The following is a 22,524-nucleotide window of genomic DNA, read 5'->3' on the forward strand; positions in this document are numbered from 1 at the left end:
TCTGGCAGCCGGTGGTGTGGAGTGAGAAATTTGGTAGGCTATATAGTTTTTTTTATTGGCCTAAAATATTGTCTATATGAAACCACTTGCTAACTGGATGTTGTTATTGAGCAATTATTTTTTTAGGGGTTTATGAAATGTTGCCTTATATAGGATGTTAATGGTATGGTCACATATATCCCCCTATAAAAAAAGATTTTTTTTCATAATAAAGTCGCTAGAGTGCCACGCAGATGAGGCAGATTTTACTCTGAAAACCTCTGCCTTCCTTTACCCTTCAAAACCGAGAGCCATAATTTTCCCTTAGTACCTCATGCTGCCTCGTTTTATGTCTCTGTAGAAGCGTTAATATTCCCAACGAGGTGCTTGCTGAAGTCAGGAATGACCACAGAACATCGGCGCTATGATCAAAACCATGGAAAGCGCCGTAGATTTAGAGTTATGAGCAACTTTTGTCGGCCCGTAAACAAGAAAGTGAACGGCAGTGTGCATGCGCGAATCCGGTCTAGTATCGCTGAAGAAGGAAAAGCCAAAAAAAAGATTTTTATAATATGGTTTGATATAATTAAAAAGGACCTAAAGACCGCCTATACACGTCCAAGGCACCCCGTGGTTTTGATTCTAAAGACGTGTGTACACGTCATTAGCACAATTAGTGTTAAAAAAGCTGGATTTGTGGCACCGATAAAAAAAAAAGGAGGTGGGGAGAAAATAAAAACCTTTTAATGACTAAGATTCCTCGAACTGCTTTGAAGTCGTTTTCTTTTTTAAAGCAGACGCAGTAATTGTACACATGGGGTGCGTGCGTGCATGTGTGCGTGTTGAGGAAGCTTTATGCTAACTCAAACTTTTCAGGTCGAGACCAAAAAGAGATATTAGACGTTTGCCCAAGGACCCAAACTAGTGAAAATAGCAGATCTACAAGCGCACAACGCGTCACTTCACACCTCGTTGCGAGCTTGTAGATCAGCTATTTTCACTACTTGTTTTAAATTTATACCATTCTTTAAAAAAATATATTTAAAAAAAAAAAATACTAGATGTTGGGAGAGCTGCTAACTCCATGATAAACTAGGCTAGTCATCATCATGCTTACACAGTTCTTTGTTTCTATCTCACCGTCGGAGATTACAAAAGATACCATGATTTCTACAAAATACTAACCAATACCATTTATTTTCCATTAAAGTACCTTTTCCTGTACGCATGTTGCAACACTTAAAACATGTTTTTCTTTCTTCCCGCTTTCCAAGCACACTGTACTACTCTTTAAACAGAGCCGTATCTGTGCACATGAGAGAGAGAGAGAGAGAGAGAACCCTCTTTACACAGGGAAAGGTTCCAGCCACTCAGTCACTTAGCCTGTTGAGTCTAAAAGGCTCTGACTGTTGCGAGGCGCTCTTGTTTTCCCTTTCGCCCGAGGCACACACACCACACCGCAGGAGGTTGAAGTCATAAAAAAAAACATGGCTGCTGGGAAAGTGGAACCGCGTTGAGCGACAGAGCGAGTAGCCCCGTGTAAATCCCCCGGCTGTGAAAACACATGACTTCACTACACCTGTCATCAGTAATTCTAGCTAAACGGCTAATGCGTCTCCACTCCCTTAACCGAGGTTTCTTCTGGAAGTTTAATCGCCATGTTTGTCGAGCAATAACGAGCTAGAAAATAAACGATACTGCACCAGTACAGGAGAACTTTAAACCAATTCAGAACGGGAAGCCCTTTTGGTGTTTCTAGCATTATGTTATAATTATTATGCTTCAGCTATTGAAAAAATAGCAGATCTACAAGCTCATAGCGCAGCACAGAGTGCCGCGCTACGTACGACCTTGTAGATCTGCTATTTTAGAAACATTGTGAAAACGTAGTGCAAATCTTTGAATATATATTCTTTCACAGCGAACATATTTAACTCAAATCTTTGCTTCTGGGCGGTCCCTGGATCAACATATTTTCATATGGGGGTCCGCAGCCAAATACAGATAATTCCGGGTGAAAAAGGTTGAGCACCGCTGACAGAAACATAGGTTTTTCAGAAAAATGTTAGGATTTAGAAGACTTTTTTTAAAATCAAACTCTGGTCTAAATGGGTTAAGCCATTAAGACCTGGAAGAACGCGTATGTGTCACCTCATAGCTTTTAACCACTTTAAAACATTATTTTAAACTTTAGCTGTTGAAAAATAGTGTGTGTGCTACGAGTTTGTAGATCTGCTATTTATTTTATTTTTTTATCGTGAAAATGTGTGTACATTTTTTAATATAATATTCTTTCCCAGCGAACGTTTTTAACTCAAATATTTGTTTCTGGGTGGTCCCTGGAACAAAATAGTTTAAGATGGGGGTCGGGGGCCAAATACAATACATCATTCTGTGTGTTCTTGATATGGAAATAGTTTCAGAACCAGTGATATAGAAATATAGGCTTTTCAGAAAACTGTCATGATTTAGAAGACAATTTGTAGAGTCAGTGCTGATGACACGAAATCTTGTGCTTTAATACAGGGGCCAGTCGCCCCCACAACCCAACCCCACCCTGACCCCCCCCCCCCCCCCAGATGTACCTAAACTGAACTCGACAGTAAAACAAAGTTGCCCGATTTCCATCATAGCCAACGTCAGAGAATCTGACCGTGGTTTAGCAACCGCTGGTTTGTTTCAAATGTGTAAATTGGAGGAAGTGCTTGGGTTAAACATCCCATGGTTTATATCGCCGTCTCTCGTTTCACAATGAGGGCTGAGCAAGTACTAACTCAGGCTCATTAGTTTTTATCACAGCATAATCCCTGCTTAACAAAATGGATGAAGATTTTAAAAAAAAGAATGAAAAAAAAAAACCTTGCTCTGGATCTAAGCGTCCAATAATGGAGCGTGTCCTTGCATTGAGGGCATCAATAATGTAAAAATCAAATAGCCAAGGTTGGACACTCATAAATAATTAATTTATGTTCACTCTCTCCAACTTGACACCGGTGGAGTGTGTTCAGTGTATGCACAGTTTAATATGCCTGGGCTTAGCTCGTTAAATGTGGGAAAGCATCTGTCTGCAGTCGTGTCAACAAACATCTCTCTAGATGCTCATTGGTCCACATCGTGTGGTCATCGGCCAGTCATCTCCATCCTGCATACATCCTGGCTAGCTCACCAGTACTACCCACATCGTGTGTGTGTGTGTGTGTGTGTGTGTGTGTGTGTGTGTGTGTGTGTGTGTGTGTGTGTGTGTGTGTGTGTGTGTGTGTGTGTGTGTGTGTGTGTGTGTGTGTGTGTGTGTGTGTGTGTGTGTGTGTGTGTGTGTGTGTGTGTGTGTGTGTGTGTGTGTGTGTGTGTGTGTAACTGCTCCGTTGTAACTGCCACCGTTAATGTAGTGGGTGCATATCTAAGATGCATTTTCTGTAGGTGGAGACGACATATCTGCAGTGTAAACAGTCGGCTCTTCTACTACATTGAATGATAAAGTGACTGCTCAAACGTTACTCTTTTACCTGCTTTTTACTAACACTAACTTTACAAAGATGCCCAGAACATCGGGATGAACCTGTGTAGTTTATGGCTGCTCAGTAGTGGCAACATTCTTTGGAGAGAAACAAATATCAAAAAATACACTGCGGTGGCTGAGACCAGAGCCATAGAGTAATGGGTGAGACGAAGCAGTGAAAGGTCCTGAAAGATACATAGCGTCAGTCTTAACCAATACCAATACTCTTTCTGTTGTATGAACACACGGCTGCTGTACTTTATACCTCATACTAAGCATTTAAAGTGAGGTATTAAGTTCTGGGCATCTTTAACAGTAACATCAGTCACTTTCCCATTCAATGTAGTAGAAGAGCCGACTGTTTACACCGCAGATATGTTGTCTCCGCCTACAGGAAATACGCTGCCTGCGACCATGAGACCCGTTTCTGAATCGGTCTATACGACAGCCGACACTGCCTGGTGGTCCCTCCCCCTCCTGGGAGCAACTACCGGAAAGAGAGGCGTAGGACCCGGCCTTCTATTAACTACAAAGCGGAAACCTTGATCTACAAGATTATGTGTTGTAAGCTTGTAGATCTGCTATTTCCGCTATTTTTGAAAAATGGTGGAAATGTATAGAAGCGATTGACGATTATATGCACAAAGTAATTGCGATTATCTCGAATACTTGCGATCAGGCGATGATGTAATAAACGTGACAGGTCCTACATACGGTACTGTATAGATGCTTGTTCATCCTGGTTGGCATTTAGCGCTGCACATACATACAGTAGCATTCTGGCGTAGCGCCCATCCAGAGACTTCTCTTTGTATCGTGAGAAGAAATTATATATTTTAAAGGTCTTAACAGGCAAACGGGGGCATGTAGTTGAACCGCGCTGTGCTGCCGTAGAGATTTGACAATTGCCAGAAAAAGGGCTTTAATTTGTCGGATGGATTCGGTGAAAACAGGCCTGACTACATCGTAGACCAGAGTTCAGTTCCTGACACTTTCAACCCCACCCGCTGTGGGTTGTATTCCCGAGCTTATGGCTCAGAAAGAACACATCTGTTTCTTCCTTCTCCGGGTGAACACAGCCTTGACAGATCGAGTCAGCTAAGCAGTATTTCATGTTTTTTTTTCTCTTTGACATCTTGTGGGAGGCAGTTTGCCTTTTCTTTAGCTTATATACAGTATCTATCTAAATCTCTGCGTCTATATGCTTTGTTCCCTCGGTCCTTGTATCCAAGTATCTCTTTCTTTTTTCCGACGTGTCCCTTTTGTCTTTATCCGTTTTCTTGTCTCCCCTCTCTCTACGCTTCCATCCCCCACGGCCCACCCTCCTCATGTTTTAAAAGCCCCACATGCTCTCCCAGGCAGTCTGGCTCAGTTGCACCGCGCTGCCAATGAAGGGCTTTTTTATTGGGCTGAGATTGAGTGCAGCCAAGCAAGCAGCACCGGGCCAGGAGGACTGAGGCAGCAGCCCCATGCACAGCCCACTCCACATGCCTGCTCTGCTCTGCTCTGGCCCCACAGCCCAGAAGGAGATTACTTGTCTCTCCTGCCCTTAATTGCCGACAGCAGCTGAAACGGGCCAGGGAGAGAGGGAGGGAGGGCGAGAGAGAGAGAGAGACAGAGAGAGAGCTATGTGTATATGAGGGGAACAGTGTTGGCTTGTTGTCGAGCTGTTACTTGACAAGCTTTTAGACTCAAAAGGTTTTTGGGCTCCCGCTGCCGAACGCTGGCAGTTGAACCGCTATAGTTGGCTTTATTGTCGATGATGTTGTTTTCCTCAATTGCTGCTGCTCTTAACTCGCTGTGTTTTGGACCGCACTGAGAAAGAGTATCTGTGTAGAGCTGATGCAAGATTTACACACACACACACACACACACACACACACACACACACACACACACACACTAGTACAAACGCAAGTGAAGTAGGGCTTTATTGTGGATATGTGGTCTATGGAGCCACTGTGCGCTCTCTCTCTCTCTCTCTCTCTCTCTCTCCACCTCTCTCTCTCCCCCTCCCCCGCAGAGCTACTGTTATTAGCCACAGGCATCTCTGCCGGGCTGTGATTCTCTCCCTGTTCAGATGAACTGAACTGTGATTGTCTCCACCAGGCCGAAGGCATGGGGAGAGAGTATGTTTTGCACTCCGTCCGTGTGTCTGTCCTTCCGTCCGTTATCAGCTAATCTCCGGCACCGTTGGCCCGATCCATGCCAAACTGTGCACACACACTCCCTGGATGCCAACGACGAACCTCTGCCCCAAATATTCCTCAATGGCCTGTTATAGTGCCACCATGAGGCTGATTTAGGCAAAACACATTTCTGTAGATAACTCGTACACATTTTATCCATACATCACACAATTCGGTATACACTATCTCCATAGTCATATGATCAATACAGATCTGCACAATTTCCCATCTTCCATCCTGATTGGCTAAGATTGGCTTCAAAAGCTCACATGATTGGTCCGTTTCGAACAAAATGCCACAAATCACAAACCGTGTCCAATTTCCATGACACACATTTCCACTAGGCCGAGGACGACATGCCACAATTTTTTCCCCAAATCAGCCTCACGGTGGCACTATAACAGGCCAATTCCTGTTTTTACCTAGAACTGCATCGATCTGTATACAACTTATGTATGCGCACTCCCTAGAGGCCATGGAAAAACATTTTCCCTGCATCCCTCCACATCTGCCGGTTATAGCGCCACCATGAGGCCGATTTCTGCAAAACACATTGTTTATGTTAGTCGCACAGATTTCATCCAAATCTCACGCAAATCTGTACACATGATCTCTGTAGTCATGTGATCAAGACGAGCCTGTTGGATTTCTCAGATTCTACACTGATTAGCTAAGATTGCCTTCCAAAGTTTTCAGGAGTAGCCCGTTTTGTACAAAAGATGCTGCAATGCTCATCCAGAATTCTATCCTCAGAGATGCGGGGCGACTGTGGCTCAGGAGGTAGAGCAGGTCGTCCAATGATCCATGGGTCGGCGGTTCGAATCCCGGCTCCTCCTGTCTACATGTCGAAGTGTCCTTGGGCAAGACACTGAACCCCAAATTGCTCCCGATGTGCTGGTTGGCACCTTGCATGGCTTCCACCGCAATCGGTGTATGAATGTGTGTGTGTGAATGGGTGAATGTAATGCACAATCTATGTAAAGCGCCTTGGATAAAGGCGCTATATAAATGCTCCATTTACCATTTACCATTTATGCTATGAGTGATCTGACTCTGCATTTCCTCAACAAAATGAAGAAAATTGTTGCAAGAAACAAACGAACAAACAAAAAAATATTGTATATTACTCCTAAACATTTTGCCAAACACCACACACACTCCTATCCTCCTGGTGGAGACCTGTGCCCAGAAGGGCACTTTTTCTAGTTCAACATGTTTTGACCCACTGGTCTTCATCAGCTCACTTCAAGACATATCGTGTCACATCCAACTAGAAAAAGTGCCCCTCGGGGCACAGGTCTCCACCAGGATAGGAGTGTTTTTGTTTTTTTTAATGTCAAGTGGTATTTCTTCCTCAGCCTAGTGGGAATTAAGCAATATTACACGAGAGGGTGTGGTTTAACGTGATTATTGCCACGACAGTGATGTGGTCAGGAACGAGACGTAGTCGAGTTCCGCAAGCATCACTGAAGTTATCCTTAAAACTAAGAAAGTCGCTGAAAAAACATATTTCTTTTAATGACAGATGTAGTCACTACGACCACAAATGTCCCAAGAAACTAGCTAGCCTAGCCACCGAGTTTGCTGCGCTCTGGGAAAACAGAGCAGCTGAATTCTTTGTTTTGATTAGGTGTGGAGTGGTGCTCGTTTGAACCACGGCTAGAAGGCTGTTTCAACCAATCAGATTGCTTCCTCGAAACGACCTGTTGTATAATATGCGTTTCACCACAATCAGCCGCTGCGTTCATGATTTGTGGCATTTTGTTCAAAACGGGCTACTCCTGAAAACTTCAGAAGCTAATCTTAGCCAATCAGGATGGAATATGAGATAGCAAACAGACCCGTCTTGATCACATGACTATAGAGCTCATGTGTACCGATTTAGCGTGGAATTTGGACGAAATCAGAAATATCAAAAAATGGTCTTCACATAAATCGGCCTCCTGGTGGGGCTATAAAGAGCAGATGTGAAAAATACAGGGCAAAGTTTTTCCTTGGCCTCTAGGGAGTGTGCATACAAGGTTTTACACAGATTGGTGCACTTATAGGTAAAAACACTGAATTGCACTACTGGGAAATAATGTGAAATTATTAGATATTAATGTTTTTATTTTCTAGGCGTTGTTGCCCCACCGGGCAAGTCTTCGGTGCGTTCTGGTGGCCCTGCCGGTTTAACCGCTGATTATGTGGGACTGTTGTGCAGCTTGTATTGTTGACACGTCTACCTCGGCTGCATAAGATCACTTCATGGGGCGGCAGTGGCTCAGGGGTAGAGTAACCGGATGTTCAATCCCAGGCTCCCCCAGAGTTGGCGTCCAAGTGTCCTTGAGCAAGACGCTGAATTGACGCCCTAATTGCTCCCGATGTGCAGGTTGGTACCTTGCATGGTTTCCTCCTGCATCGGTGTTTGAATGGGTGAATGTAATCATTACATTAAATGCACAATCTTTGTAAAGCGCCTTGGATAAAGGTGCTATATAAATGCACCATTTCCCATTTCTGATGTATCTATCATGTATTGTTGACATGTACACCTATTTGAGTTAACCCATTTAGACCTGAGGACGCATGTGTGTCATATTATAGCTTTAAACCCATTCTGGACGGGAACCCCTTTTGGTGTTTTAACTAAGCATTATGTTATACTTTAGCTATTGAAAAATAGCAGATCTACAAGTTCATAGCGCGCCACCGAGTGGCGCGCTATGAACTTGTAGGTCTGCTATTTTTGAAAAATCGTAAAAATGCGGCACAAATCTTTGAATATATATTCTTTCAGAGCGAACGTTTTTTTTATTTCGACGTCAGGCCTGAATGGGTTAAGCTGACTCGTCACACAGCCACCATATATCATGCCTTTTTGATTAGTGTGGTATGGAAACAATTAGATGGGAGAGGGGGAGGGGTGATTTTCCACAGCCTTAAATGCTAATTAGCAAATGGAGGATGAAAGAACACGGGGAGGCGACTGCCTGCGTTTCACTGAGCACAACATTCAAGAACTGCTTCACAGATTCACTGAACACAAGGGGGCAGCGGTGGGGGCTCAGGGGTAGAGTGGCCGGATGGTAACCACAAGGTTGCCAGTTCGAACCCAGGCTCTCCCAGAGTTATAGTGTCGAAGTGTCCTTGAGCAAGACACTGAACCCCTAATTGCTCCCAATGTGCAGGTTGGTGCCTTGCATGGTTTCCACTGACATCGGTGTATGAATGTGTGTGTGAATGTAATCTTTGTAATGTTTATCTTGGATAAAGGCGCTATATAATTGCACAACACTAGAGAAGAACTGCTTTACAGATTCACTGAACACAAGGAAACCAAGACGTGATCCGCTTGTAGGAAAGCGCTGTGCGTGTTGTGACAGACGGTCGTCTCTTCTTTCACCCGGAGGAGACATTTTGTGGCCGCGATCATCGGTTGTTTGGTTATTATGGACTGTTGAATGACGCTTGTTTTGACCAGGGATGCAGTCTGGGGAAAGATTGTGTATTTGTATTGTATGTAATGTTTTACCTAGGTGTATTTGTATTGTATGTAATGTTTTACCTATGAGTATTTGTATTGTATGTAATGTTTTACCTAGGTGTATTTGTATTGTATGTAATGTTTTACCTATGTGTATTTGTATTGTACTAGAACGCCATGCATCCGTGTTGTTGTTGTTGTTGTTGTTTCTCCGTGAATATTGTATGTCCGAGTGAGACACACACAGCGTACCTTTTGACCGAAGGCAGACAGCAATCGTTTTATCTTTGGCCTTTGTTTGTTTTTTCCGTGCTGGGCAGGTCGTGCGGGTGCTCTGTAATCGGTCCACCGCATCGGAACGGGAAAGGGAAACTGAACAGCTACAAAGCTGGGTTGAGAACGCATAGGTGAAGTTGGTGACGTATCACCACGGCCACACAGCACAGGCGTGAACGGCACTTCTGCATACGTCACGGTCTATGACTTGGCCGACACAAAGTGTGCTCTTCTCACTCGTATAGATAGATAGATAGATAGATAGATAGCATCTCAACGGACCGCCCGTCCCCTCAATAAATGCTGACCAAAATTCGGACTAGCAAGCAGTATCACTGCCAAGTCGACATGGACTGTATAGTCTGAAATAAATATCTGTCAACTCTCTCCAGTTTGTCAGGACGTACACACACACACACACACACACACACACACACACACACAGATGGTTTGCCGGCTGTTTTGATATCCCTTAAAATCCCTGAATTTGTCACAACCTTCAGCGGTCCTTAGAGAGAGAGATAGAGAGCTTGTGAGTGTGTAAGAGGCGTGGTGGGGGGGGGGGGCATGACTGCCTGTCATGAAAAGCTGCCGCTTCCTGGATGGAGCTACGACGCAATCATGGAATCACTATCTGATATCTGGAGGAAATTGTATGAGCGGAAAGATGACTCCATTGTCATGAAATGTCAGTCATTTCCCACCTCTCTCTCTCTCTCTCTCTCTCTCACCTGAGAGAGCAATCTATAAGCTGTGGTCTCTCCTAGGGCCTCTGTAAGTGTGCACGCACGTCGCTGTGGGCCGATGCTGTCCGTTTATATAGAGTGGTGCAACAGACAGGAATGTGATGACACTATATTATGCATAATTGTGATATGGAAGAGGATGAGAGAGTTGGACTTACTGACGATGTCCCACATTTTAATTTATTGAATTATAATGTATGGGTGGTGATATATGATACGTGTGTGTAATGAAATGTTGGCAACTGTGTGTATCATATCCTAAAAGACATCAAAGGGCACGACAATTTGGCAATGCTGAACAATAACCGATTGTACTTATTGTTTTGACATAATGCACATTAAAATGCTAACATGCTATTTTAACCTTTTTTTTAGTATAAGTATAAAAATAATGAATATGTCGGTAATTTCTTTGTATATTTCTGTTATTTCTCACAGCTGTCCTGTGCATTTTTTGATTACCAGGCTAACAGAAATGTATTTATTCTTTATCCGTATTCCAAAGTTCTAGACATGCTTCCAATGTTTGTTTTTTTGGAAAGTTTGTGTTTGTGGAAGGCTGTTTACTGTTTCAGAATGCCTCACGCTCCCCCACACAGGAATGTTTGAGATGAGTAGTGTTAATTTTGTCAACATAAAACTATGACGAGAATTTGTTGGTGGACTACTTTATTTATTTTTTAATCTTTTACACATGAAAATACAGTTCCTCTGTCATGGTGACTGTTGTCATCATGTGACTGTTGTTGTTTTATTTTAACCCTTCAGTTCCCTGGCGTCAGCGAGGAGTCTTCCTCTCCGTTCGTCTTCATGGCCACCAACCCTCAGGAGCTGATGGTCAAGTTCCCCATGAAAGGAAAGCACAAGATCTGTAAGTCTTTCTGTTTCATTTGTTTGTTTGTTTATTTGACCGCGGGGTCACAGACAAAGTCAGAGAGAGATGGATGAGCAGTGCACCACCCAAACGTGCGTTCTGCCCACCCAGTCAAACGTTATGGAGAATATTTCTTTTTAGCCAACATAATGTATATTAGCCAATATAATACCTCACATATCTGTACCATGTATCATTTCTGATTGGGTGGGCAGCATTTTTTTGTCCGCCAAATATGACGTAAATTTGTACGATGACAAGAGAGCCCCTCACTTCACACGGGTGTGATTTCTTTTTTAAAGAGACATTTAGACGCACCTGAACACTGTTTGCTGTGTTGTTAACCGATGGAAAATGAGCTACTGTTGGTCAAAGAAGGAGAAGATTCAAGATAGATAGATGGATAGATAAACTGATATGATAGCAAAAAAAGTGCTGAACAGCAGTTAAAATAGCACCATAGCATCATGACAGCGTAAAATATAAAATTGAGATAAAATTAAACGTGCAGGTATATAAAGCCTATATGGAAATAAAGTAATGTAGTCGTGCCAAGCAGTAAAACACAATTAGTAAACTAAGAAAAAGAATAGCATACCATTTGTGACCCGGGTGCTTCATGCAAACCTGTAACAGGTTTCCTAACTTCATGTTAAAAAAATAATAGTCGCTCGCACATACTGTACATATGTACTGTACGCAATCTACATATGTACGTGCTTTATCTTACACTAAATAGTGTACTCTCTTTACATTTTCTCTCATTCTCTTTTCAATCCAGCAGAAAATGACTGAAAACTATTTTTAATCAAATCTCTTACAAAGATCCTGTATTTTCTATTTTTTTACACACCCTCTGCAGTTTGCATCATAATTCAGATGGTGATTTAAACGCGATTTAAAATTGTCACCAGTTGAATCGATTTTAAACGTTACATGCCTAACGCACACGTGTGGGGGACACACAAATCTTCCACGAGAGCCATGTGTAACGACATGATTTGTCTGTCATGCAGCCTGAGGGACAAGCCGTGGCTACTGTAGGTGTTGTTGGAGTATGTGTATTTTATAGTAGGACGTATTTCCCCCCTGCCGCCTGCCACTGCTGCAAAATGATGTACCTGCAAGCTCTTCTGTTAATATTTCAAACCCTCTCTAAAGGCCAGAGAGAGAGAGAGAGAGAGAGAGAGAGGTTTATGCCGCTGTCTGATCTTTCCACATCAATGGAGCGAGAGAGCATTTGAAAGAGTCTGCCCTTTTTAACTCACCTGGGCCACTAAATCCTATGGGCACTGTTGCTATTGCCACCATGTATAGACTCTCGTTCTATTTCGCTTAGAATACTCGGCCGTTTCCGGTCCCCCAAAAGTAGCGACTGTGCGCTAAAGCTAATGTGATGAATGTATTTTTTAGAGTCTTTAGAAGCATCAATATTTTAAACGTGCGGTAACGCCATTTTATGCCAAAACGAGATAATCTCGTTTATAGCTACTGTACCCTACTGTGCCAATTACGAGATATAATAAAAAATTGATTAATTTATTATTATTTATTTATTTTAATCCGAAGTGCACAGTTATTCATCCTTTTATTTGTCCTTTTTCTCTGGCACCTGTACACTTTTGGTCCACCAGGTGGCACTCATTGGGTTTTTTGAGCCGCTAACATCGGTGCATTGTTCAATCCAGCTCAATCTGAGCCGTAATTCCGAGATAAACGGCTATAAAGTTCAGCGACCGCACTATTGTGTGTGCGCAGCCATCTAGCCATCTTGAGGGTGATTGATGACGTGACCGGAAAATAAATCTGTCACATGGCTTGCTAGGGCTTCTGGGAAACCGAGACGCAATGCAAACTCTATGGTTATTGATTATTATGATTATTATTGATTATTATGGCTATGATTATTTATTTATAAAGATGGGCGAACTTCATTGGAGCCACTAGAGGCGAAATCGTACACAAAGCCTACAAATGATCTCCTAAATAAAGTAGGCGTGGTTTGCTTCTCCCCCGACCTCCCCACCACCCTCCCCCTCCCCTCCCAGGCTGACAACAACACTGACAACGTCATGTGGATGAGCATTGAGAGCATTATATGGCAAATGTCATGATTCCCATTTCCCAAATCAGCCACCATCAACCAAGAGTCTAAGACAGTTATGGAAAATTATATTATTATTAAGCATTGGAACACACATTTTATTTCACTTTTAATATGTCCATTCAGTTATAATATTCACATATTCTCATCTTAAATATGAGGCCAGAGCCCCTTATGTGTCGTCCGTCAAATTGCAGATGGACAGAGAGACTCTTCCGAAAATGTAACAATGAGTCAGCGCCGCTGACTCATTGTTACATTTTCGTCAGGTGTAGAATGACTCATTGTTACATTTGTCAGGTGTAGCATGACTCATTGTTACATTTGTCAGGTGTAGCATGACTCATTGTTACATTTTCGTCAGGTGTAGCGCTGACTCATTGTTACATTTTCGTCAGGTGTAGCATGACTCATTGTCACATTTTCGTCAGGTGTAGCATGACTCATTGTTACATTTTCGTCAGGTGTAGCATGACTCATTGTTACATTTTTGTCAGGTGTAGCGCTGACTCATTGTTACATTTTCGTCAGGTGTAGCACTGACTCATTGTTACATTTCCGTCAGGTGTAGCGCTGACTCATTGCTGTGTCGGCTCAGAGTAATCGTTAATCAACTGATCCAAAGCCACGCCAGCTCTCTGAATTCATCTGTAGCTTCGTACTGCATTATCACAGTACAGAACATTTTTTCTGCACAACTCTTTCCTCTGGGAGCGATCGATCGATTTGGAGAGAAATTGGTCTGTTTGGAGAGAAATAGATCTATTTCGGGCAAAATAGATCTGTTTGGAGATATATAGATCTCTGGAGAGACTTATCCCTTCAGTGGTTACTTGTAGTTGTAGATTATTATCTTAACTGTGCCTGTGATTCTTACCTGTGGTCATTTCATCGACTAAAATTATGACGAAAAATGATTGTCGACTACCTTTTTTTTCACTGACTAACACTAAATGAAAAAATAAATAAATAAACTATGATGACTCAAACTATGACTAAGTATAATATTGACAATTTTGGCAACAAGGGACTAGTGGAGAAGAGATCCAGTAGAACTAAAAGACAAGTCATTTTATGGTTGGTTGCATAATAAAAATAGCAGATGTACAGTACAAGCTCACAACGCGTCTAGTGTAAAATCATTCACTGGTCTGTAGAAGCGCACACACGCACGCGCGCGCGCGCGCGCGCGCGCGCACACACACACACACGCACACACGCACGCACGCACGCACACACACAGTGTAGTACTTGCTATTCAGTATTCACATCCATATGCTGTTGTAACATATAAACCTATTGAGATGTAATAATCCTCCTACATATTCAGTAGCCTGGGGGTGTAAATTAATCTATATTTACTTGTTCCTTTTCAACAGCTACTGTGTGTGCATGTGCGTCTGTGTGTATGTGCGCACGTTCCTGCCTGCCCAGCAGGGACTAGTGAGAAACACATCGCCCACAAATGATACACTTATTTGTTTGCTCCGCGTTAAGCATCGTATCCGGTGTGTAACACGCTGCCCTTCCAGCTGTTTTCCTCAATGTCATTTGCATGTTTTTCCACACATAATATTATAATAAGCTCTTACAGTATGTATGGCTTTCATCCTCCTTCAGGTTTGCATCTCAGATCTCGTCCTCGTGTACCCCACAGAAAGCACCGTGGGGCAGAATGTTGTTCTAGTAACCATCAGCTGCACTGTTACCCCACCGTGGTCCCCCCTTGTGTTTACACAAACACAGCAGAGCAGAGAAAGACTATTATCTAACCAGCGGCCCACCCAGATCCACCTTCCCTCCCCAGATTGTTGATTGATTGAAGTATTTATTAACAATTTATTAGTAGAATTACAGTACATTTCAAGCACAACTCCATACAAAAACGAATTAACTCTGGACGACTCCATAAAGCATTACACTTGTTTACAAGAGGGTCCAACATTTAGAGACGTACAAATACACACTTCTATATAGCCAAAAACAGGAAATCATCATAAAAGGAGGTAAAAAATGAAGAAGAAAAAAACTAACCGCGGCCTCCCCACCTTCCCTCCCCAGATAGCCGCGGCTTTGTTTTCTCGCTTCCATTTCTCTCCTCTCTCTCTCTCTCTCGCTCTCTCTCTCCCTCGTTCGTCCTCTGTCGGCCAGTTAGACACAGAGAGGTTAGATAGACGGAAGGAAGTCCTTTTTGGTAATTTATTCATGGCTTTTCCATTTAATATTCATGCATTTTATTTTATTTTTTCCAGGGCTATCTGGGGTACATGAGAGAATGTGCTGCCTCTCTGAGGCGGCCGGGGGAAAAAAATAAATCGGGTTTCGGCTCCAATGAGCCTCAGTGGATGAAGGGTATATAGACAGAGAGGGGAGTTAGAGTGGGAAAGGGCGAGAGAGCAGTGAATACAGTGTGTGTGTGGGGGGGGGGGGGGGAGAGAGAGAGGGGGGATTGGGGGGGGGATTGGGGGCAGGCCTTGAAGGTGACAGGCTGTGTTTATTACTGATCTGTCAGGCGGTTAATGGAGAGAGAGAGAGAGCTACTGAGGAGAGAGAGAGAGAGAGAGAGCTCTAAGCAATGAACTTGGCCATGCAATTTCTCACAGTCCTTACTAGACCCTCCAGAAAAACACTTTTCCTGTTGTCAAGAGATTGTAAATCAGTTTAGTATCAACTTAACAGCAGCATCAACAATCCCAAGCTAGCTGCTTCTCTATGCCTTTGTTGTTCAATAGCCTTTGGAGCAATGTCCGAGGAGCTAAGGGTCTAGGCCGACCACATAATCTCAAAAGCACCGCAGATAAGTAGGCAGGTACATTTCCATTTATTGATTTATGATAAAAGAGATCTTACAATGGATTTTTCACCTCTGTCTGGTCTTTGTCATGCAGCGTGCATGCCTCGTGCGTTCTGAATGACCAAACTGTTTTTATTTTTGCCACACCAGATTGGAGAGCATTAAAGTATATATAGTATAGTATATAAAGTATATATATATTGATATTGAGATATTGTCTGATGTTGACCAGAATAATAGGGTTAGGGTTTCACTTGTTGTTTACTGAACTCTCAGCACCTTCCTCTATTATTGTCAGTTGTCTCTGTTTTCACCACTACATTTATCTGTCTGTCTGTCTGTCTGTCTGCACTAGGCCTGTCAAAGTAATCAATCGGGGTCAGGCTGTACAGGGACGGTTGGCAGATGTGGCTTGGAAAATGATCAATTTGCCTGATTAGAGTGTGTGTGTGTGTGTGTGTGTGTGTGTGTGTGTGTGTGTGTGTGTGTGTGTGTGTGTGTGTGTGTGTGTGTGTGTGTGTGTGTGCGTGTGCGTGTGTGTGCTTGTGCGTGTGCGCGTCAGCATTGACTGGACTTAGCCTGCAGTCTTGTTTTGGTTAATTTGGAAGGCTTGGAATCGGGGATCGATGAGGTTGTTTATTTGCTCCGTTCAAGTATAGCTTATGTTCCTGCTCGTGGTCATCCAATGATCTGAGAGGAAAACAGGTCTGATTTCTCAATCCAACTCTGTGTAAAACATGTTTGTTTGATACACGTAGCATGGACAGGTGAGGCTGTGATCATTCATGTTGTATGTGTGAGTACAGCATATTGTGCCTGTAGCACAGTGTCTATCATTCATGTTGTATGTGTGAGTACAGCATATTGTGCCTGTAGCACAGTGTCTATCATTCATGGTGTGTGTGTGTGAGTACAGCATATTGTGCCTGTAGCACAGTGTCTATCATTCATGTTGTGTGTGTGAGTACAGCATATTGTGCCTGTAGCACAGTGTCCATCATTCATGTTGTATGTGTGAGTACAGCATATTGTGCCTGTAGCACAGTGTCTATCATTCATGTTGTGTGTGTGAGTACAGCATATTGTGCCTGTAGCACAGTGTCTATCATTCATGTTGTGCCTGTAGCACAGTGTCTATCATTCATGTTGTATGTGTGAGTACAGCATATTGTGCCTGTAGCACAGTGTCCATCATTCATGTTGTGTGTGTGAGTACAGCATATTGTGCCTGTAGCACAGTGTCTATCATTCATGTTGTGTGTGTGAGTACAGCATATTGTGCCTGTAGCACAGTGTCTATCATTCATGTTGTGTGTGTGAGTACACCATATTGTGCCTGTAGCACAGTGTCTATCATTCATGTTGTGTGTGTGAGTACAGCATATTGTGCCTGTAGCACAGTGTCTATCATTCATGTTGTGTGTGTGAGTACAGCATATTGTGCCTGTAGCACAGTGTCTATCATTCATGGTGTGTGTGTGAGTACAGCATATTGTGCCTGTAGCACAGTGTCCATCATTCATGTTGTGTGTGTGAGTACAGCATATTGTGCCTGTAGCACAGTGTCCATCATTCATGTTGTGTGTGTGTGAGTACAGCATATTGTGCCTGTAGCACAGTGTCTATCATTCATGTTGTATGTGTGAGTACAGCATATTGTGCCTGTAGCACAGTGCCTATCATTCATGGTGTGTGTGTGTGAGTACAGCATATTGTGCCTGTAGCACAGTGTCTATCATTCATGTTGTGTGTGTGTGAGTACAGCATATTGTGCCTGTAGCACAGTGTCTATCATTCATGTTGTGTGTGTGTGTGTGTGTGTGTGAGTAGAGTACAGCATATTGTGCCTGTAGCACAGTGTCCATCATTCATGTTGTGTGTGTGAGTACAGCATATTGTGCCTGTAGCACAGTGTCCATCATTCATGTTGTGTGTGTGAGTACAGCATATTGTGCCTGTAGCAGTGTCCAACTGTCCATCATTCATGTTGTATGTGTGAGTAGAGCATATTATATTGTCTGTAGCACAGTGTCTATCATTCTTTGGAACATCATTTTAACACAATAATCTCACTACACATATGTCAGAAACGGACACATGTGATAGACATTAGAGAGAGAGAGAGAGAGAGAGAGCAGATGTGTCAACAAGGCTTGACTTTTACAGTCAAGTGAAGTCTAAGCAAACAGACCGTGGTTGACCAATGATCAATGTGGGGCAGGGGTGGAAAAAGTACCCACTCCGGAATTCAAAGTTGACTTGAGTGAAAGTACAAAAGTGATTTACTTACACAAGATGTAGCCTACTTAAAAAAACACAAGTAGAAAGTACTCTTTATGCAGAATGTCTCCAAATTTCAATTGTATCAAAAATCTTTTTGAAAATAACAGACTACAAACTCTGAATGCTATTAGCTATTTCTGAATGGCTGAAATGTATATACCGGTATGGAACCAAATGGACCCTAACGGGTTCATTTGGTTCCATTTGTACACCCACCTTTTAGACCCACTTTTTGACATTTTTTACCAAGATGTCCACAGATGTCCTGCAGGGCACTACATGCAGTAATTCCTAGGACATCTGTGGACGTCTTGGGCACAAAATCTGTTAACATTTTAAAATATAAAGTGGGGGTCCCAGAGATAGAAATGCCATTACATTGGGATCCATACAAATCTTCTCTTATGGGGGTCCCTGGCATATCTTTTCAAATGGGGCTAATTAGTGTCAGTTTGGGGGTCCGTTTGGGAACCACTGGTGTTGGGCCCCAGCAGTGTGTGGTGGAGCAATGCTCCAGGGAGGGACTCCACATTAGGTGAGTGGCTCAGAGACCATCCCGACATGAAGATACAGTAAATAATGCAGAGGGAAGCCAGAGAGCTGCCACCTCCAGCTCCGCAGAACAACGACCCTGTCCACGCTAGGTTATTGAATCTTCCATCTGCTCCATGTCTGTCTAAAGACTTTACAGGCACTGGTTTCGGAAGAGTTTGAACCCGTGTGCAGTTATTGAACCCATTTGAACAGTTTAGGGCGAAACATTGTCGTCTGGTTGTTACACAGTCTTCCATATACAGTACTACCTCCAAATGTCATTCCTTACAGGACAACATTGTTTTTGTTTTTTCAACCAAGGTTCATGTTTTAGGTTGTTATTAGAGAAAGTAAAAGATGAGTGTTATTATTATTATTATTGTTTTTTTTTGTTTCAGTAGCTTTCTTTCGGTTTAAGAATTTTAGCTATTTTTGTCAAGTGGCTAAATACTGTATGTATAATGTACAATATTTTATGGCGATTTCTTTATTTTTATTATTTACTATAGTCCTACTAGACCCCAGGAAATTACATCCAAGAAGACATATTTAGCCACATGTTTGAATGCCCCCGCCCCTGTCAAAAATAGCTAGCAGCAAATTGAAAAAATAAAATTAATTAATTAATTAACAATCATCTTTTACTTTATCTAATAACAACCTTAAACATGAACCTTGTGGTTGGAAAAAAAGTTGTACAGTACGTGTACTAATACAAAATCAGCTTTGGTCAAAGAATATGTCCAGCCTTGAAAGAAAATCCAAAGTAGTAGGATATGTTTATAGTCCACAACTAGGGTGTTTTCATGATGCTGAGTCCATTCCAAGCATTAGTTTTGCATAAAAACACTCCTTGGGCTAATAACGACCATGTGCTGACCTCATCACATTTGTGATGACGGCTATGGCCGTTATTAGCCCAAGGAGTGTTTCTATGCAAAACTAATGCTTGGAATGGATTCAACATCATGAAAACACCCTAGTTTGACATGTCACATGCTACTTAAAGCAAAAGGAAATTTAGAAAATATTTGCCTTATATTGGATGTCTATGGTGGCCATACTGTACAGGCCATTTTCAACACTTTCCCCTCAGACAATTCCAGGGAACTTTTTTTTCTGTTATTCAGGATATATTGAAGATACAAAATCAGCTGAGTTTGTTTTTTTTGCAATTAGATTGAGGTTGATCCTGTATTTTCTATAGAATTCCTGTACTATTATTCTAATCATGCTGTAGTGCAGTAACAGTAGGATACGTTTTTATTCTAATCAGGCTGTAATGCAGTAGCATTACGATATGTTTTTATTCTAATCAGGCTGTAGTGCAGTAGCATTACGATATGTTTTTATTCTAATCAGGCTGTAGTGCAGTAGCATTACGATATGTTTTTATTCTTATCAGGCTGTAGTGCAGTAGCATTACGATATGTTTTTATTCTTATCAGGCTGTAGTGCAGTAGCAGTACGATATGTTTTTATTCTTATCAGGCTGTAGTGCAGTAGCATTACGTTATGTTTTTATTCCTATCAGGCTGTAGTGCAGTAGCATTACGATATGTTTTTATTCTAATCAGGCTATAGTGCAGTAGCATTACGATATGTTTTTATTCTAATCAGGCTGTAGTGCAGTAGCAGTACGATATGTTTTATTCTAATCAGACTGTAGTGCAGTAGCAGTACGATATGTTTTTATTCTAATCAGGCTGTAGTGCAGTAGCAGTACGATATGTTTTATTCTAATCAGACTGTAGTGCAGTAGCAGTACGATATGTTTTTATTCTAATCAGGCTGTAGTGCAGTAGCAGTACGATATGTTTTATTCTAATCAGACTGTAGTGCAGTAGCAGTACGATATGTTTTTATTCTAATCAGGCTGTAGTGCAGTAGCAGTACGATATGTTTTTATTCTAATCAGACTGTAGTGCAGTAGCAGTACGATATGTTTTTATTCTAATCAGGCTGTAATGCAGTAGCATTACGATATGTTTTTATTCCTATCAGGCTGTAGTGCAGTAGCAGTACGATATGTTTTTATTCTAATCAGGCTGTAGTGCAGTAGCAGTACGATATGTTTTTATTCTAATCAGGCTATAGTGCAGTAGCAGTACGATATGTTTTTATTCTAATCAGGCTGTAGTGCAGTAGCAGTACGATATGTTTTTATTCTAATCAGGCTGTAGTGCAGTAGCAGTACGATATGTTTTTCCTCGTACTTTTCTCGTCGCATAGACGTGCTTCAGTTATATGTTGTTTCCCATCTCGTTGTAACCAGAGGCAAGAGCCCTTGACTCACTCACTGCCGCCGCAGTGTGCTGCCAAGGCAGACATTTAAGGTACGATTAAAAATGCATGCGTGAGTGAGAGGCAAGCAGAGAGCGGCCAGAACAGAATAAAGACTCAACGCTGTAATCAGAGGACTGGATGGAGTCCAATAAGCCACAGCTGTTCCTGATAGCGGGTCGGAAGGTCCTCTCACAACTCAGCTTGTGTTCAACCGCTCTCCTCCTCCTCCTCCTCTCCTCTCCTATCATCGTGCACACCGCCATGAATATTACATTAGACTCTAGAGCATTCCTTGTGTTCGCTGAACTCGCAGCAGAGCAGAGCGGGCATCACGGTATTGAAGCGTACAAGTCATATTCCCCCCCCCCTCACAGAACATCATCCAGTCAGACATGGATAGCATGCCAACCTTTCACGCCGCCTATCCCTCCCAGATTGATTTGAAAGGGAGACACTGTCTCATTATAGTTGTCAACAGCAATTGTTGTAAGCTGTGACAAATGGAATGACATTTTCTGGCATTTATAACACTTTCTTTTTATGGTATCTCTCTGTCAGGTAGAGTTGTTAAAATTACATTTAACATGGAACCATGTCTCTTAAGAAAACAAGACAGATACATACAAATACTCCTGGTTAATATACTTGTGCTTAGACAGGTTTATAGAAAGTGATTATTATAGTCCACGTTCTATATAAACCGTATATATTTCATGTTCTTGTTCATACATTTCTTTGCATATTTATACAAAAAATGTGCATCTCTGAACATAAGGGCAGTGAGATGAAGGCCATTTGAATTGTTTGCCTTCACAAAAATTTGAATCGGAAACTTTATTTCTTACTTTAAAAACAAATACTCCTCAGACTTTCAGTTAAAAAAATAAAAACATAAATACAACCGTCAACCATAGTTGTGATATATATAAACTAGAGAGCAGACAGCCCTGCCCCCTGCTATTCATTTCAGTGGAAGTTGCTCAGTGGTGTTTTGAAGCACCTGGAAGAACGGTCTACTTCCGCATTTTTCTCGATTTGGACACAAAAAAGTGCTAATCTCCCTGAAAGCGCCTGAATCGATTCATGAACGAGCGATCTGTGTTAAACCCCAGCTGCTGCTGCTGTGCGTTCTTTTCCTCGTGCATGCATTTCCCTCGCCTGCAGTTCCATCTTTGGTCAGTAGGGTAAGGCCGCTCTGGGGGTCTGCAGCCAACCCAATCACTGACTATCTAAACCAGTGGTTTTCAACCAGTGGTCCGGGCACAACCAGTGGTTTGTGGGGCCCCTGGGCTGCGGCCCCACCGGCCCAATGGATAATTTGGCCCTGGTTAAGCTTCCTATCCTAGTGTTCCCAAGGTCCATTACACTAGCCTCACGTAGCCATGCTAATATCACTGCATGGATATTAGTCCAAGAGGCGGTTACCATTAAAACGGACTTGACTATTGGTTAGAGTTAGACCTACAACCAATCAGAGCAGTCAAAGGTACGTCAAGG

The 22,524-nt window shown here is 42.4% G+C and overlaps 2 protein-coding genes across 2 annotated transcripts in view; one reads left to right on the forward strand and one right to left on the reverse strand.

Moving 5' to 3' along the window:
- The window catches only part of LOC306920042 (cytochrome c oxidase subunit 5A, mitochondrial-like), a 242,534-nt gene that overhangs the window by 35,950 nt on the left and 184,060 nt on the right, over positions 1-22,524 (reverse strand). The window lies entirely within an intron of this gene.
- The window catches only part of LOC306920244 (activating signal cointegrator 1-like), a 79,928-nt gene that overhangs the window by 29,367 nt on the left and 28,037 nt on the right, over positions 1-22,524 (forward strand). Inside the window, exon 12 of the mRNA XM_079496936.1 lies at positions 10,921-11,023. Coding sequence (XP_079353062.1) covers positions 10,921-11,023 — 103 coding nt within the window. The remainder of the gene's footprint in view (positions 1-10,920; positions 11,024-22,524) is intronic.

The sequence above is a fragment of the Electrona antarctica genome (genome assembly GCF_951216825.1).
Source record: "Electrona antarctica genome assembly, chromosome: 3".
Taxonomy (NCBI): domain Eukaryota; kingdom Metazoa; phylum Chordata; class Actinopteri; order Myctophiformes; family Myctophidae; genus Electrona; species Electrona antarctica.